General features: G+C 46.6%; 1 protein-coding gene across 25 annotated transcripts in view; it reads right to left on the reverse strand.

The window, feature by feature from the left end:
• CACNA1G (calcium voltage-gated channel subunit alpha1 G) overlaps positions 1 to 17227 on the reverse strand; it is a 146725-nt gene that overhangs the window by 37379 nt on the left and 92119 nt on the right. For all 25 annotated transcript variants that reach the window (XM_048323351.1, XM_048323348.1, XM_048323346.1 and 22 more), the window contains 5 exons: positions 13529 to 13629; positions 12257 to 12380; positions 9302 to 9370; positions 8241 to 8425; positions 1785 to 1911 (listed from right to left, as the gene is read on the reverse strand). In XM_048323351.1, the coding sequence (XP_048179308.1) occupies positions 1785 to 1911; positions 8241 to 8425; positions 9302 to 9370; positions 12257 to 12380; positions 13529 to 13629 (606 nt within the window). The remainder of the gene's footprint in view (positions 1 to 1784; positions 1912 to 8240; positions 8426 to 9301; positions 9371 to 12256; positions 12381 to 13528; positions 13630 to 17227) is intronic.

A 17227-nucleotide genomic window follows, 5' to 3' on the forward strand; every position in this document is an offset into this window, starting at 1 on the left:
ATTGACATTACTGTTGAGAAGGGGGGGAAATGGCAACCTGCTCTCCAGGCTCCTTAAAACACCACCTGGGTATACAGAGAAGAGACACCGATGGGGTTTGATCTGTTGTTCTAGACAAATATCAGTAGAAATAATAGTGAACAAGATAAACCCACACATTACTCCATGGGTTTCCTTCAGAAATCAACAGCAGGAAGATGGTCTCTAGGCATGCAAAATTAATCACTGCTCAACACAATCATAGAATTTTTGGATGCAAGAAGTATTCCCTGATCTTTCCGTGGAGAAACACTATCTGTGGTAAGGCAGACTGGGGAGATACAGTCTTCACAGAGAAAAGTTTTAATTAAGCAGGAAGGTAAATAACTGGGTTTAGTACACTGTCTGTAAATATAACTTGTCCGGGAGCTGGACCGTAATGCCACACATGTGGTAGCAGTAACAGGGCTCTTGACAGGGCTTGGAAATACAAAGCCCAATTTGCAAAAACACTGATCCCTGTCAGTGCTTCATGGTTTGGCACTTGTGAAAGGAAAAGACCCAGTGTTTCCTACAAGACTTGCTTTATCCACCTCTTTCTTGTATCATATTAATGACTATTCACACGTGGGCAGCTCTACAACCAAAACAGTTTTGCTAAGAGGACACGCTGTTAGAAACTTCGATGTCTGGATTTTAATAGCATTAAAAACCTCTAGTTTGATCCCCAGCTTATATTTAAATGGAAAAATTAACTGTAACTTTGAGAGATCATCTTTTTATAGAAAATAGCTCCAGCCTCATCTTACACCTAATTAGACGTAAATATTAACTGAGAATTTTGCATCCTAAATACAGGATCAGTCTTGCTTGTATCTACCACTGAACCACATCAATAGTCATGACAATTTAACGTAAGGCTGCAAGTCCCCAGGGAAAGTATTGCAATTAGCAGGGATGAAATTCAAAGAGCATACTGCAAGTTTTGTTGTCTGGCATAAATTTTCCCATGTCTGAGTGTTAGATTGTTTTATGGGATATGCTTAGTTTTATGAATCCGTTTAATATAATGGATGGATGCTGTTATGCTGTAATGCTAAACCAATCTAGCTTCTGAGGTGATTATGGATGGCATGATTTTCTTTCCTGTTTATTTTCAATGCTGTATTTATTATTTAAGCAGTATGTTAGAGTAAAATATTATATAAGACACCTTTCCAAAACAAAGCCAAATAGAGTTGCTCTCCAAAAGATGGCTGTGACAGATCAGATAAACTTCAGAAAGAAGTAAGTGTTATGTCAGAATATTAATATGAAGCAATCTCTTCTTCCCAGGTAATGAGAAACCAAGTGCATTGGAAATTGCCACTTTTCCCCTGGGTTCCTGCACTCCTGGGACTGAGGATATTGCCAGCAGAGCCAGCAGGAAACAGACTCAGAAATCTTTGTTTCTGCAAGCTCTCAGTTACACAAACTGTCAGAATCTGAACGAATCTCCAAGTCAAGGTCTCTCTGGAGTTTACGAGCCAATGATTTCAGCTTTGAGTTTCTATTTCCCCATCAGTTTGTAACTAGAAAAAAGGCGGAGGGGAGATCATAGACTCACAGAATGGGTTGGATTGAAAGGGACCTTTATAGGCCACCTAGTCCAACTCTCTGCAGTGAGCAGGGACACCCCATCCATCCTGACATCAGTTCAAGTTCAGAAAGGCTTACACTGTGCCATGCGTACAGATACCCAGACATGGGGAAATCTGGGGCTTGTTACGCTTTCAGGTTAAGTGCTGAGGCTTACGAGGACTCACCTGAACTCCCAAGATCCCAAAGATTATGAAAAAGGCACAGCAGATGACCACAATGTTCCCAATGGGCTTCAAGGATGACATGAGAGTCTCCACCACCAGCTTCAGTCCTTGGGCTCGACTAATGACTCTGTAGGGGTAAGTAAGCACAAAAGCTGTTAGTCCGGTTCCTGCCCGGTTTTGCCTCCTATCAAGATAGAGGACATGAAGAACACAGCATTAGAAAATTTTTTGGATTGAAAAGTGACTCAAAAATCATGATGGAAAAAGCACTTCTGGAAGACTGACCTGTGAAGTTATGGAGGTCTTGGAGGGAAGGGTCTCTGCCTAATACACACAACTTTGCATAAATGAAGAGGAGGAAGAGAAAACATACAAGGAGCCAGGCCAGAAAAATCAGCTGCTTTGCTTGGGCCATCCTCAGACACAGACTTTCACGCCTGTAGCCTGTTCAGGACTGCAAAGAGAGGGCCTCCCACTGTCCCTTCCTATACAGATTTAGGCAAGACACCTGATGAAACGGAGCTGCCACTCTTACACATCTGCCTGCACATCATGCCAGCAATTACAGAATCATAGAATGGTTTGGGTTGGAAGGGACCTTTAAAGGTCATCTAATCCAACCCCCTGCAATGAGCAGGAACATCTACTAGATCAGGCTGCTCAGAGCCCCTGATATTTCCAGGGATGGGGCATCTATCACATCTCTGGGCAACCTGTGCCAGTTTTCACCACTCCTTATCTTTAAAAATAATCTGTAGTGTCCTTATAGTGCTGCTATATACAGAGACCTGAGCTACCCCTCAGACCATCACAATTTCTGTTTTATACCCACTGTACAGCTGCAGTTCTAAACCAGTGCTGTCCTCCAGGTGGAACTTCACTGGCAGGACCAGAAGCATCTAACCTAATTTCTGTAGCTTCTGTCTGTCTGGTATCACACAGAATTTCATAACAGAAGATTAGATCATATCAGAAAGTTGAAGAAGAATAATGTGGACTTCATGACTGAAGAAAAAAAAGAAAATAAGTAGAAACTATACTATACTCTCAAGGTTAATGTTGCAAGGAAAGGACAAGTCTTGTGTGATTTAGAGAAGCCATCTCACCATGCTGGGAAAGATGAACGAGGTATTCAGCCTCACTGACCTGAAGGTAGGGACCAAGAAAGGCATCTGAAGAGGTTACATGCCTCCCTCCTCCTGATGCCAACTGGAATTAAGCATTTCACTAGCACTGTAAATCAGTTTGTACTGATGCCATAGAAACTGTGCTTGCACAAGTCAGAAGCAGTTAAATGCTGTGAAAGTCAGAGGAGGGGAGTGCCTGTGCCTTTCTGGGTGCTGCTGGTGACTCCTTTGAACACTTGGCTCTTGAATGTGCCCCAAACTTCCCCACCTTCTAGTTTCTGCCTGGGTCTCTCTTTCGCCACGGGAGTGCTCTCACCACCTCTCCCATTTCTCCCCAAGTCTGCCTCCACCACCTGAAGCACTGCTGCAGCTTTGCTGCCTGGACAGGCTCCAAGTTCTCCTCCTCTCCCTCTCCCGGGCATGGTGCTCCCAGCAGAGGTCCCCATGGACACATCCACACTCCCACCATGCATGGCCTCAGCTGGGACCACAGCCAACCTTCCACCCTCCCTCTCCTGCCCCAGAGCCTGCAGGTTGAGTGACCTGCAGCGCTCAACGCACGGCCAGCAGCTCTTACCAAAACTGTTGGCTTTAAACCATATCCTGAGAAGCTAAAGCTGATTTCCTTTTTTTCCTGGTTAAATATTTACTCAAAATGTCAAGGGTAACTCATCAGTTATCACTTTCAGAAAGAAACAGATGGTGGTATTTTTATCCACTCTCTTACCAGTGAAACACAAAGAGCAGATGCTGCTATTCCTCACGCTGGACATTTCTGCCAGGTAGGTGCTGTGGCTCCCTATTTCAGACACCACAGCTTTCCTGATGCTCAGATCTGGGTGTTTTAGGGAAGGAGCTGGAGGGTGAGATGGCTGAGGGAGCAGAAGGCTGCACACCCCATGAGCAGTGTGGGGACTGGTCAGTGTGGGCTGCCAAAGCTGCCCAGAGGGATTAGCCCAGGCTGGAGACCTCACTGCTGCTGTCACGGGGCTGAGAGCTGAGCCCAAGCCAGCAAACAGGGGCTGGAGAGCAGCTCAGTGTGCCTGACTCAATGAGCCAGGTAATGCAGCCTAACAGGCTGTGTCTGAGTGCACAAAGCGAGCCTTGGGCTGGACAGACTGAGGCTGAACATCTCATCCAGCTCCTCAGATGGACTAAAGAGCTCCTCACCCCTCACATCCCTCACACAGTCCTGGGTGAAATGCTACACCTGCCAAACTACAGGTGGGAGACTGAGGCACGGAAGGAGGGCAAGCCACGTTCTCAGAAGTAGGAAGGCAACCCAATTCCAATTATTTCAATGTAAGTTAGGTCCTTTGGTGCCTTTAGGGGTCCTGCCTTTAAGGATCCTGCCTTTAGGGATCCTGCCTTTAGGCATCCTGACTTTAGGGGTCATGGACTTCTGTCCATTGTCATGCAGGATGGAACCAAAGTCAAGTCTTCTAAAATGAAGTCTATGGTCTGAACTTCTGGAGCATCCTTAAATTTTGGGGAACAAGGAAGGAATTTAGTCTCCAGAGTTTAAAGTTGATAATTTTCTCCAACAGTTATTAAGAAATGCTGTTCTAGAAATAATAAAGTGATTTCCCCTGTAAGGTACTATTTGGTATCCAGCTGAGAGGGAAAATAGGAGTTTACTTGTCTGACTTTGCAAAGTCAAGTGTGTTGAGAAAAAAAGGGCTGAAAAACTGCAGTGTTTGGCTCCTTCAAGTGTTTTGATCAACCAGGGAATTCCTCAAATTAGAATGCATTAGGGTAAAAGCTGCCACAGTTTAGCTCCATGCCAGTGCTGTTTTCAGCACTACAGGGAGAAAAGACTTTGAAAAAATTGTGAAAAATAATAGTTCTTACTAACGGAAACCTTCAGACCTTGGAGCTGCCTCAGACTAAGGGCCGGATCCAACACTGAGGCAAGTCTGTGCGAAGATTCTTGATATTCTCCAGAGTCTGACAATTCTCTTAAGGTGTCAATGAAATTCTCAGCTTTTCCAGATTATTAGTATCACCTCCAATATGTCAACATACAGCATCCCCACACCTCATCAGTATTGCCAAGGTCCTGCTGCTACCAAGCTTGTAAAATCTTATTATCTGACCCACACCCCTGCAATTTATGGCTGAAGGATGTGGCTGATTTGGAGCCCTGCAGTTGTGCAAGAACAGGAGACCTGACGAGCTTCCATTCAGCACAATTCCAGTCTGCATTAGACATATAACAAACAGGGAAATTTAAATGAGACATTCTTTCTTCTTTTTTTCAGTGTGAAGAAATGTTAATCCCTCTAATTCCACCTGGTTCTTCTGGTCTGAGCATTCCCAACGCTGTTAAACCTCTGGTGTGAGATGCTCCAAACCCACTGCCAACCTCATCCCAGTTGGATTCATTACCAACATTAAGCCTTCCTGATGAGAGCTCTCAGAAGAAGTATTAGTACTTAGATGAAGCAACAGATCAACATTAATGAAGATCTTCCTCCACAGATTAAAAAAAAATTAGCAAAGGTGATGATAGATATGATAGATAGAAGAGAGTTATGAAATTACTATTAGACCATGATAGTATAAAAGTGAATAATTTATCTGTGTGCTTTAGAAGTCAAAGCCCGGGCTCTGCAGAGAGTAAAATAGCCCTGAAGTCCACCCACATTAAATACATTTTCAATTTTGATTTCTGTTGTATCTGACTCTACAACACTTGATCCCAACAACAGCAGGTTGAATGCATTAGGAAGGAATGTTACTTTATAAGCAATCCCTTTACTGGCTGAAACATCAGAGGATCATGGAAGCATCTTTAAATGTCACTCCTTTGTGGATTTATTTTTGGAATTCTGGTCATAAAGCTGGGCTTGAATCTTCATGGACTCAATTTGGAGGCTGATAATCAATCACGCAATCACAACCCCGTGACTGGCATACAGGTCAGGTTTTTTAATGCCTGGGCAGAAGGCAGAAGCATGTGGGGGTTGGTGTGCTCCATAAAGCAATGGGGTGGTTTCTACAGGAGCAAATCAGAGACAGAATGAGGGAGATCTTTTGCAAGAATCCCCCTTCCAGGCTGTCCAGTGGGAAAGGCAACACAGAGATGACGAGGGTTGTCTCTGCTCTTGAACTGAGCGTGACACACGCAGCTGTGGCTTGGCTTCTCACTGAGGGTGACCTCCTGCAGCCCTGTCCTGGAGTGCCCCCAGAAAGGGAGGACAGAAGGGGTCAGGTTTGCTCCTCTGTGGTGGGAGTGGTGCATTTGCTTTGGTCTCTGCCTTACACCTTCCTGGAAAAGAAAAACTGGCTCAGCCTCCATGGGAGACTTCACCCAGGCACGGGAACTGGAGCCACGGTGCGCAAAGACCTCAGCTCACCTGTCCCAGCTGTCACCCCGCGTCGATGCAGCTGCACATCCCCAGCTGTGCAGCGAGGATGTGATCCCTGAGCCACACTCCGAGCCTGCGGCAAAGGCAGCACGGGCAGCTGTGGGCAGAGGCTGCTCAGGGCAGCCCAGATGTGCAGCACGGAGGCAGATGGGCTTCCACAGGCAGAGATTTATGACTTACTGAAAAGCCCCCAGTTTGATGGCTGCTTTTTCGTTTCCTACAAATCTAATTACGGAAGAACAGAACTGATTCTGAACATATTTAGGGAATGGGCTTGTTGCTGTCTTTTTTTTACGTTTCCTTTGTAGTAGAGAGCAGCACGTTGGCTGAAAACATTCACATACTCTCTTGAGAAAACAAATCAAATACCAACAGGAATGCAATAGCAATGGAAGAGCCTAATCCCTCACATGCTTCAGATGGCAGGTCTTCCTCCAGCCTGCAGTTACTGAGTGGGTTATAACCCATAGCTGCAGATTATTCATGCACATAGGTGACTAGAGAGAAAGGCTCCAGTTAAAAAAGACCCAGACAGCCCCACAGATCTACAAAGAAGCATACAGGGCTTTGACCAGGTCAGACAGGTGACTCCAGCAGAGATCAGCACAACCCAAATGTCTCCCTTTAAATCTGATTTAACCATGGAACATCAAAAGAGAAACTTCCATTCCACAGTTCAGAGAAGAGAAATCAATCCTTCTTTTACCCTGAGCCATCTAGGTTATTTTATAGGTTTTCTTAACATGCGTCAAAAATCAGCAGAAACAGAGGAGCAGAGCAAATCCACCCAACCAAAAACTGGGCAGAAACTACCCCAGAAACTGCAGCTGACATGAGATACCAGGGGCCACACAAAGAGAGAAGAGTCTGAATTGGAGTCACATAGGAATACAGTCTACTTACATGGGGAGCAAGCTGAACTACCCCAGTGGTGCCAGCTGTCCAGAGAAAAATGATTAAAAGCAGCTCACATCCTAAAACTCACCAGGCACAACACACATATACAGACCAACTGAACAGAATGTCCTTTATAGCTGTTGAGAATATTTGAAAGATATATGTATAGGGATGGCCATTGTTATTTAGAGTTATTCACACAGGGGTAGTAAAACAACATCTTCTATCAGAAGCAGGGCCCCATTTTTCTGTTCTGAAAGAGAAAAATCTTGACTCAAAGCAAACCTTTTTATGGAGGAAGCAGCAGTAAGATATGGCAGGCACACAAAGATGCTTTGAGCATGAAGGTTTATTAGCTGCTGCATAACAGGAGCAGCAACAATGGTATTAAAGAGGAACTGCATTTAGCATGAAGAGAAACCTTTGTGCCTTGGGGTACAGGTCACAAACAGATGCCTGTTTAGAAGAGGTTGGTCCTTGGGCAGGTTCTTTCCAGAGTGGATACTGCCTGCTGGCAGAGTTGGGGGGCCAAGTTGGCAGGACAATTGTTTTCATCTTGTCTGGGTCATTTTCAAAGTAAATGTCTCTGTAAAACTAATGGGGAGCTGGGGAAAAAAGCTTCTTTGCATTCTAGGTTAAGCAACAGTTGAGTCTCTGCTTCCTTAAAAAATGATCTGCTACCTGCTACTAATTTCCTTCTTTGTTACAAAAGCCGCTGACTGCCTGAAGGAAAGGGGGAGAAGAAGCTGTTAAGCTGCACTTTACACAGAGCAAATGAGAACACAAATAGCAGGGGATGTGTGTTTTAATGAGCAAAAGAGGCATTGATCAGTTTCCTATTGCACTTGGGGCTGGTCCTAAAACACAGCGAGGGCCCAGAGCTCTTGCAGCTCAGAGGACCTGCGGACCGGCATTGTCTGCAGAGCTGCGGGAGGCTGGGATGGCAGCGGTGACAGGCGCTGTGCCCTTGTCTCGTCTGCCCCTTCCCTTGCATGAATGCTCAGCCCTACCTTTGGCATGCACATCCTACATCCCTTAGATCTTCCCCTGCCTCTACTTACCTCAAGGGCCGCAGCGTCCTCAGCAGCCTCAGAACCCGCAGCATCCCCAGGATTTTCGTGCCGCTGTCTGACACCATCGAGACCAGGATGTCGATGACGGAGATGAGCACCAGCACCCCATCCAGCACGTTCCAGCTGCTCTTCAAGTAGGCTTTCTCCCCAAAACACAAGCCTAGTGCCACCACCTGCCCGGACACCAAGTTGCAACAAATCATGACTAACATCCAACGTGTTTGCTGCAGCTCAGTTGCTGCTGAGAACGCGTTATTTACAGACACCAGTCTGGGAGTCCATTTGCTTCCCAGTACAGAAGCCTCATTAGACAAACCAGCAAAGTGTTCTACTGAAAGAATTATTAAAATACCACTGCAGAAACATCCCAGGTTGTCCCTTACAGCTGATGTACTTTTAATGCAGATAAACCTACCTGCACAAAACTGTTCCTAACACGTTTACCTCTGGCATAAAAAAAATTCAATCATATTTTATTCCTATAGACTGCAGGAGAGAAGGTGCAGAGTGGCTGACCAAAAGCAATCATGTACAAGCTTTGCAGATAAAGAAACTAGAAAAACTTTCCAAAGAAAGAGCAATTCTTCAGCGAGATGATTATGAATTACACAGGAGAGATTTACAGCCATGGGTTTCTGAGCCTCCTGCCTCAAATCCAGCAAAGTTTTTCAACGTGCTTAAGTCTCTCCGTCCTCAGGAAAGCACACAGCAGCTTAGGTTGTTGAGGACAACTAGTTGTTGAAGACAATGGGACTTACATGCATGGTTGAAGTTAAGCATGTGCTCAAGAGCTTTGCTGAATAGGGCAGGATTGCTGAATTCAAGGATCCCATTGCTCCTATAATGGTGTAAATCAAGAGCAGCTTCAGTGAAATTGTTCTTATGTAAAACGTCCTCAGAATAAGGCATGTGGTGGGCATCTGAGTATGATTCAGAAGAGGAAAATATACACCTCACTCGCAGCTGGCAGACCTAAGGGGTTTGTGAGTCCACTGCAATAAAAAACAACTAATATAATACAGGCACACTTATCCTCCACCTGCATTTACCTTAACTGTCATCTCAGCCAGGAAGATGACTGTAAAGATGTAGTTGGAGAGTGTTAGGAAAATCCGTTCCTATGAAAAAGAAAATGAGAGACAATGTTTTATAGCCTGCTCTCTGCAGCTGTGCATCCCCCCATGCATATTTGGGTGGCTGATAACTGTTCTCCAGATTCTGTGCTGAAACAAGCCTTGGACTGTTTGCTCGCAAAGAGGAGAAAATTCAAATATTTAGACAATAACACTGCATGGTTCAGCCCTGCCAGTAGCCGGCTCTGTGTCAGCACCATGGACAGGGGCAGCCGCCGGCACCTGCCCCACAAACCCTCCCACTTGCCTCCAAATCCTTCCTCATTTCCCCCAAACCACCCTCCCCCCGCAGAGCGGAAACAGGGAGATGTGCCCTCCTTGAAACGTGCTTGACAAATCTCTACCTGCCCCTCACCTGCAGACATCACTGCATCGTGTAAATATCACTGAGCTCCCACTTCTCCCAGAAATTAAGTCAATATTAGAGTGACAGAGCTGTGAGGCAGGAGGACCCGTGGGATGCTGAAGTGCAGCAGGCATGAGTTATCACAGCTCCAGCGAAGCCAGCAAAGCTCTGGGGGGTTATGCCAGCTGAGACCTGCCCCCAAAAGGTCGATTCTGTTGCCCAAAGCCACGGGCTAAACCTGGCACAAAGCCCAACAGCCTCATTTCCCAGTCCCCTGCACTATCCACCAGACCGTGCCCTCCTCAGTGCCTCCACTCAGCAAGAGCAGCCAGTGATTACAGATGAGCCCATGGACTGGTTCCCTATCTATAGTTAGCAGAAACTTTTCTTTTTAGTGATGATTATTAAATAAATTACACTTTTCCCTAATCCCTTGACAGCTTTTGATTCCCTGCACTGAGAAATGGACAGCAGAAGGCAGAGGCTGTAGGAACGATGATGCATGTGCACGTACGTATGAGCACATACAATTGGCCCCAGCCCTGCTTTTAACAATTCTGGATTTATTTCTGCCTCTCCCTACAGAGCAGTCCCATAAGAGATGCAGATCTCTCGCTCAAAATGAGATGCAATTTAAACAAGACAAAACACCTTGGCAACTCTCTCGCTTGCCAGATCATGATTTACTGGAAGTGACTCAGGAACCACACAGTAGCTTGTTTCCATACTGGATCCATAATTAATTAGGTCCTAGACCTGTAGTGTGATTGCATGAGATGCGATAGGAAACATCTCCGTTGTTAGCTGACTGCCACACAAAAGACTGCTGTAGGGGGGCAGGCACTGGGCAGGAGGGAGGGGATAGGGACCTGCTTGTGCAGCTGGAGATAAAACAGCAATAGCACAGAGGTGAGACTGAGGATATTGCATTCCTGCCTGGCAAGCATGTGGCTATTTTGAAGGATAATCTCCCCAGCCCATGTCGTGCACTCTGCGGTGGGGAGCACATGCTGGCTCGCAACAGCAGCCCCTGTTCTGATAAGCCAGCTGAAACTGGGACAGGGACAGAGAACTCGCTTGAAGCAGATAGAAAATCCGCAGCTCAGGGAAGCAAAGAACAATTATTTTAAACAACTCAACCTAAACTAACTCCCTCGGTTTCCAGATGAGAGCTCCATCGGCACAGGCAGGGCGCATGCACTCCTCCTGGCTCCCCTGCCCCAGTGCCCAGCATTCCTCTTCTCTGCAGCTCCCAGGCCATGGTCTAGCTCCCTTGGTTATAGCCTGATGGTGACAAACCTCACGCCACTCCCTGCCTCCTTTTCTCTTAGCACTCTCCCAATGCCAGGGGACACCACAGCTCCTCCTCGCCTGTATGAAATACTGGGTTTGTGTGCTGCAGCTCTTTGCTGTGGACTCCTCCAACTCACACGTGTCACCCCATTCCCCTTCATCTCTGTGTAACTGCAGCTCCTTTCAGAGCCAGTCTTGGGGAGTGGTAACTCTCAGAGGACATAGCAAGGGGCTCAGAGGAAGCATTTAGGATTTTAAAGGGAGGTTCTCAGGGTGCCCCATTTAGAGATAAGCAGGGTGATCTCCTCCTGCTAGATCAGCTGGCAGGGAGCCCTGTTCTCTTCTTGCAGCTGCGAGTTGGTGCATGGCTGCATGGGAACTGAAAAAAAAAATGGATTTAGGGGAAGGACTGCTGGGCAAACTGTTACAGTAAGGAGGACTACTAGGGAACGCTTAAAATAGGCACAGAGCAGCCTAGACTCCAGTTTTAAGGTCTTACATTGAAAAGCCACAAAAATGAACAGCCTGACACGCCTACATCAACAAAACAGGATTCTATACGATTGTGATATGAGCAGTCTTGGGTGATAAATCAGCAAGAGCCCAGCGCATCTCAGCCCCAATCTATGCCAAAATAAAAGAGCAATAGGATGATTCTGCCCCTCTGATTGCTGGGTGCTGGTGCTGTGAGGGTCTAGTTTGAGGAATCCTGACACAGCATATGAGAACAAAGTGATTCTGAGAACTGGCATTGCAGTGCCTGCATCAATTCAGGTTTTCTGGTGTCACAACAAAGCTGATACACAAAGGGGAGAGAAGAGTATGAAATGAACAGTTTCCCCCATTCCGTTTGCACCACACATACGTGCCTGTGGGGAACAGATGGAAGAAGTGAACATTGTGTTGAGAGAGGAAAAGTGTTTGAAGGTTTCTCAGAGAAGGAAACCGAGACAGATGTCATGCTATGTCATGTGTTAAAACCTTGATTGTACTTCTAGAAATGGGATATTGGATATATTGCAGGCCACGATCTCTGCTCTTGTGCTTTGAAAGGAGACGGGGTAGGGGCCAGGAGAGTTGCTGCACCTAATTCAAAGGATACTCAGGGGGTGTTAGCACCTTCCCATTTTAAAAAGAGAAAGAAAACAAGACTGAGTGCACAGCAGTGGAGTCCAAGCCACGGGTGTTTGCTCCACAAGGAGCACAGGAAAACCTTAACCTCAGAAACTCACAGCGCTGTGAGGCTCAATTTTGGGTCGTTCCATGGCAATGGTAATGCAGTTCAGGAAAATGATCACCAAGACGACGTGATCAAACATCTTGTGAGTGATGATTTTATTGCACATCAGACGGAATCTGTCGAGAGAGGAAAAAAAAGAGAGTAGACACAGACTAGCTATTAATGCTCGACTGGCTGGGGTGACACGCAGCAGCTCGACACATAGCAGGAGAATCGAGCGCTCTGCTTGCAAAGCAGATGAGCTCCAATCTCCCAATCCCCTCCCTGGCAGAGCCACACGCTGAGGGCAGATTGGGGTATGAACAGAAAGGGACCTGAGCTATGGAACTGAGCCACAAATTTCAAGCCCTTGGAATGCTCGTAGCAGATTTTGGTCACTTGGGATGGGGCAGCTGCTTCCACGACTCGGACACATGGCCAGGTTTGGATCTGCCCCCCTACCTGGTTCCTGGTGCACAGGTTTAGCTTAAATAAAGGACAAAACACTCCCACTGAGCCCATAAGGGTTGAGCACACACGGAATAAAGGGATAGAAGCTATTTATTGTGACAGATGGCTGTACACTGACCCAGGATTTATAATACCGTATTACATTTCCCAAAGTCTGTTTCTGAAAATCTCTCTAATCTTTGTATGAATGAACCTGAATGCTGTCCAGGGCCCTCGGCTCCAACACGGGAAACCCTCGGGCGCGTGGGTGCGCGTCCGGAGGAACGCGTCGAACAGCACGGAGCTCAGCTGGCTCCACAAGGCCAGGCTCTGGGAAGGGCAGAGCCAGGGGCCTTCAACAAGGAGAGGGTGTTCTCTGAGAGAAAGGGAAGGGAGAGGACAGAGAAGTTCAGTTGAGAGGCAGGCTGAGGAGGTCAGGGAGTCCTTTGCTGTGCTGGAAATGTGCAGCGGGGCAATTCAGATTTTTCTGCTTGATGCTGCACCTCTCCCCCTTGCTCCAAGTTCATCACACTCCACCAATTGGAAAACTTTCAGAGCACTGGCATCACTGCCAAAGTAAATGAGGAACCTGATGAAGCTGCAGCCGTGTCCTGGGCTATGGGTCTTCATTGGACACTCCTGTGCTCTCTGCAGCCAGCAGCTGTTTGCTATTTGACCCTGATGTCATGCTGGGGCAGGGAAAGGGCTGGGAGTTGTGTGGACTGACATACAGAGACCCATCTGGGATAAACAGGCAGGTGAGCCATTGTAACAAAGGCATGCATTGTTACCATCCATCCTATCACATCACCACTGCCCGAGTGCCCTGCCTTACCTGGAGTGAGGGGCAAAGATGTAGATGGACCAGGAGTCCCTCTCTTTGCAGCAGGTGGGGAGCCGTGCCCGTACCCAGGCCTTCATGCGGTCCCTTTTGCTCTGGGGGGAAAATGTACAGAGCGGGAGGAAAACACAGAACTGTTAAAACAATGAACCCTCAAAACTTCCACGTGAAGGACTTGGGGCAGCTTTTCACTAAACACTTGTCTTCAAGTGCTCAGTGAAGCTGAAATAAAATAATGTCCCCAAAAAAGACCCAGCTGGGCAGCGGAAGGAGCTCTGGCAGCCAGATGAGGGCTGTGCCAGCCCTGTGAGCTCACAGGGCTTGGTCTTGCTTCTTTCTCTGCACAGTAACTGCATCTGGCACACAGCTATCCAAGAGGACAAACGTGATAAATAAAACCCTTGCCCAAAGGAATGATAACCCACTCAGTCCCTCCAAATACTCATCAGATGCTTGCCTGAATTTTCTAAGGTATTTTGGGGAATTTTTGTGGGGTATTTCTGTTTGGTTTTTTAAAAACAATATGGAATGTTTATGTCAGAGGTTATAAAGGGAGCAGAGGGAGAGATTCCTGGTGCTTGCTGGGCCAAGCCCCGTGTCCATGCACCACTGGAAAGATGAAGAAAACATTTGAGGCCCAGGTTTTGGTCCAGGAGCACAACGGTGATCGTCTGCCCCTCATGCAGCATGAACAGATTAGATGGGAAGATTATAAAGCCAGAAGAGAACACTGTGGTCAGCCTGACCTGCATGAACATGGGCCATCCGATTCCTGCAAATTAACTCCTACTTGAAACCACAGCACATCCTCAGCCACGCATACTTGTGTTACAGACTGTCTGCAAGGTCATTTCAGGTCAGGAGGGCAGACTGCAAAAGCCTGAGCCAACAAGTGAACCAAAGACATCCAGAATTGGATGCTGAGGGGATGCCTCATCCTGGCTGCAACACCTTCTGACTTAAGTTTATCACTTTCTCATCCACAGACCTCCAAAGGAAAGTCAAGATCTTTAATCCCACTGGCAAAGCAGTGTTAGCACCCTGTGCATGGACAACCATTAAAAGCCAGGCCAACATCTTGCCCACCACACCAGGGCTTCCCCAGCCCTTCCACATCAAAGCACCAGAAGATAAATGCACAGACTGGTGTGTGCTCTGTCACCAGAGTGATTTGCAGATAAATAAAAACCAATTCTTGCTCTTTCATCACCCTTATTTCTCTGCTACCACCTGGGCTTGGATGGGCAGACCTGGAAATGTGACTGTGTGAGCTCTTTGAAGCTTCTTCTAGAGATTTCAGGGCCGTGAGGACACAGAGGGGTGTGAAGGAATCACCCTCACACCCCAGGAGCACCTGTGTTCCAGGACTGAGGCACTTTTATTTATTTCATCTTGGAAAGAGGGAGGAAGGATTCATTTTGAGGCAAACTGTTAGCACTTGGAGTACTCTGGACTGTAAAAATGGGATTTGTTAGGGTAATTGAGTGGAGTGGAGGAAGTGCTTTCTCCTTCTATATACACCCAGCCTGGAATCTCATTAGTGATGGGGAATAACTGGTGTAGGCTTGTTTTAATGAAAGCCCTTGGTGACAACCTGAACCCTTCAGAAAATGAAAATCACCTTGGGCAAATAAGAAGAAAACTTAGAATAACAAAAAGAAAAGTTAAAGCTTTCTACCCTGCTCCTTCAGCCATCCATCCTTCCCTCAACTTCTACACACACAGCCCATGCACCGCACACCAGTGGAGTTTTGGTTGTCTTGGATGTTCTCACATCCCTTTTCCAGCTTCAGGCAAGGAGTCAGAACTGCTCCCTTCTCTCTAAACTGTATTTAATAGAGCATGCATCCTTGGGGTTGTGCTATCCCTTCAAGCAGCCTGGTTAGTCTAATTATCCATAGATTTAACAAAGGTAAATAAATGGATAAAAATCGGGTGTCTGCTCAAAGCTGTGGTGAGAGCAGTGACTGCTACCCCAGCCTCTGGACATGGAGTAATAGCTACGACTCAGTCCAGTTCATTTTGTGAGCTGGAAGGTTTCCAGAAGTATCTATTATTCAAAGCAGTTCTGGTATTTATCAAGGGGATTTGTAGTGAATGGTAATGCGTCAGCAGAATGCTTCTTTATATTCCTTTTGTCCAATCTTAATGCCAAAGATATTTTGGGGTTTAGCTAATCGTTGCAGCTTGCAGTTCATGGGCTAAATCAGATAACAAAGGCAAAAAGTGATCTTCCATCATGTCTCTCTATTCAGTGGGTTACAGTAAGGGTGAGCACCAGGGCTCGGCTGGGGCTTCAGCCCAGCTGCTCTGAGCAGGGCCAAGTACATCCCCAGAAACCTAAACTCAGAGGAATTACTCCATATTTCCACCAGCAGAACAGCACAGTTCAGTTAATTCGTGCCAAATGTAAGGTATTTGTGAAATAAACCCCGAGTGTTTCCAGCCTCAGCCCCATCCAAGGCTTTCCCAGCGAGGTCCAGGCAGGCTCCGAGCGCTGACAATGGGGCTGATTGCTGTTCAAGCCTGCATTATGTTCAAAGTGAGACGTCAATTATGTGGCTTAAATCACATCTATTTGTTCATAAACCACACCTGGACAGGATGAATAAAGATGTGGGGGGAGAAGAAAACTACTCTTCAATTCAGTTGCCAGTGACTTGGACAAAATCTCCCTGGGTAAGCCCATCCAAACCCCTCATCAGAGGCAGCAGGAGCCAGGACACGGGAAGATGCTGGGTGCTAACAGGCAGCAGTGGGAATGGAGCCCCTCAATCCCACAGCAATGAGAGCTGCTGATAAATAGCTAGTTTTTCTTTTTTTTTTTTATAGGAATTTCAGATATTAATGCACTTCTGAGGGTAGGATGAAAGGCAGTTGGCAATAAAAGATGACTGATGCACTCCTCAGAGTAAGGGAAAGGCTCAGATTTATAAAAGATTTATTATAAGGATGGGGGAACTGCTGAAAAACGCTCTGTGAGCGGCAGAGGACCTCCAGGCAAGCTGGAAGCTGCACAGAGGTGCTTGGGACCTGATTATTTAATTTTAATATGCAACAGGGACAGGCTGAGAGGGTTTGGGAGTGGCTGGACCGCACACCACAGAGAAAAAGTGGAATAGGCAAAGGGAAAGGAGCTGCAATAGCAAAATGCAGTGAGGTTTTGGGGAGGAGGGGACACATTGATTGCATATTCAATATTTCCCTTACTTTCTGCTCTGAGCACTCAGCAATTTGGGTAGAAAGCACCTAAGAGGGTCTAAAATCCAGCAGCTGGAAACAACAAAGATCTGGCAGCAGATTCCTGATCCCAATCACAGCCACGTGAACCCAAGAAGGCTGTGGCTCACTCTCTCTGTGAGAGACTCCTTGTCTGCCGTGACGCAACAAAGAACAGATTTCAGCACCCTGGTTTCCTGCTTCTGGGGAGAGAAGCTGTCAGGGGCCTGATTCTGGCCCCTTGGAGGGATGGGAATTCAGAATAAACTCATTGAAAGCAGCAGAGCAGCACTAATATAGGGGGAGCCTGGGAAATCCTGATGAAGCCTTTGCTCTTCCTTAATTTCTGCACAGAGACAATCAAATCCAGGCAGCAAGGAGGGATGCAAAGCTTTGATGCAGAAGGGCATATTTAGGATTACTTTGATCTGAGTAACAGTCAAGTTCTTCTCTTCTTTTGTTGATGGGGAGTTC

The sequence above is a fragment of the Corvus hawaiiensis genome, chromosome 19 (genome assembly GCF_020740725.1).
Source record: "Corvus hawaiiensis isolate bCorHaw1 chromosome 19, bCorHaw1.pri.cur, whole genome shotgun sequence".
In the NCBI taxonomy this organism is placed as follows: Eukaryota; Metazoa; Chordata; class Aves; order Passeriformes; family Corvidae; genus Corvus; species Corvus hawaiiensis.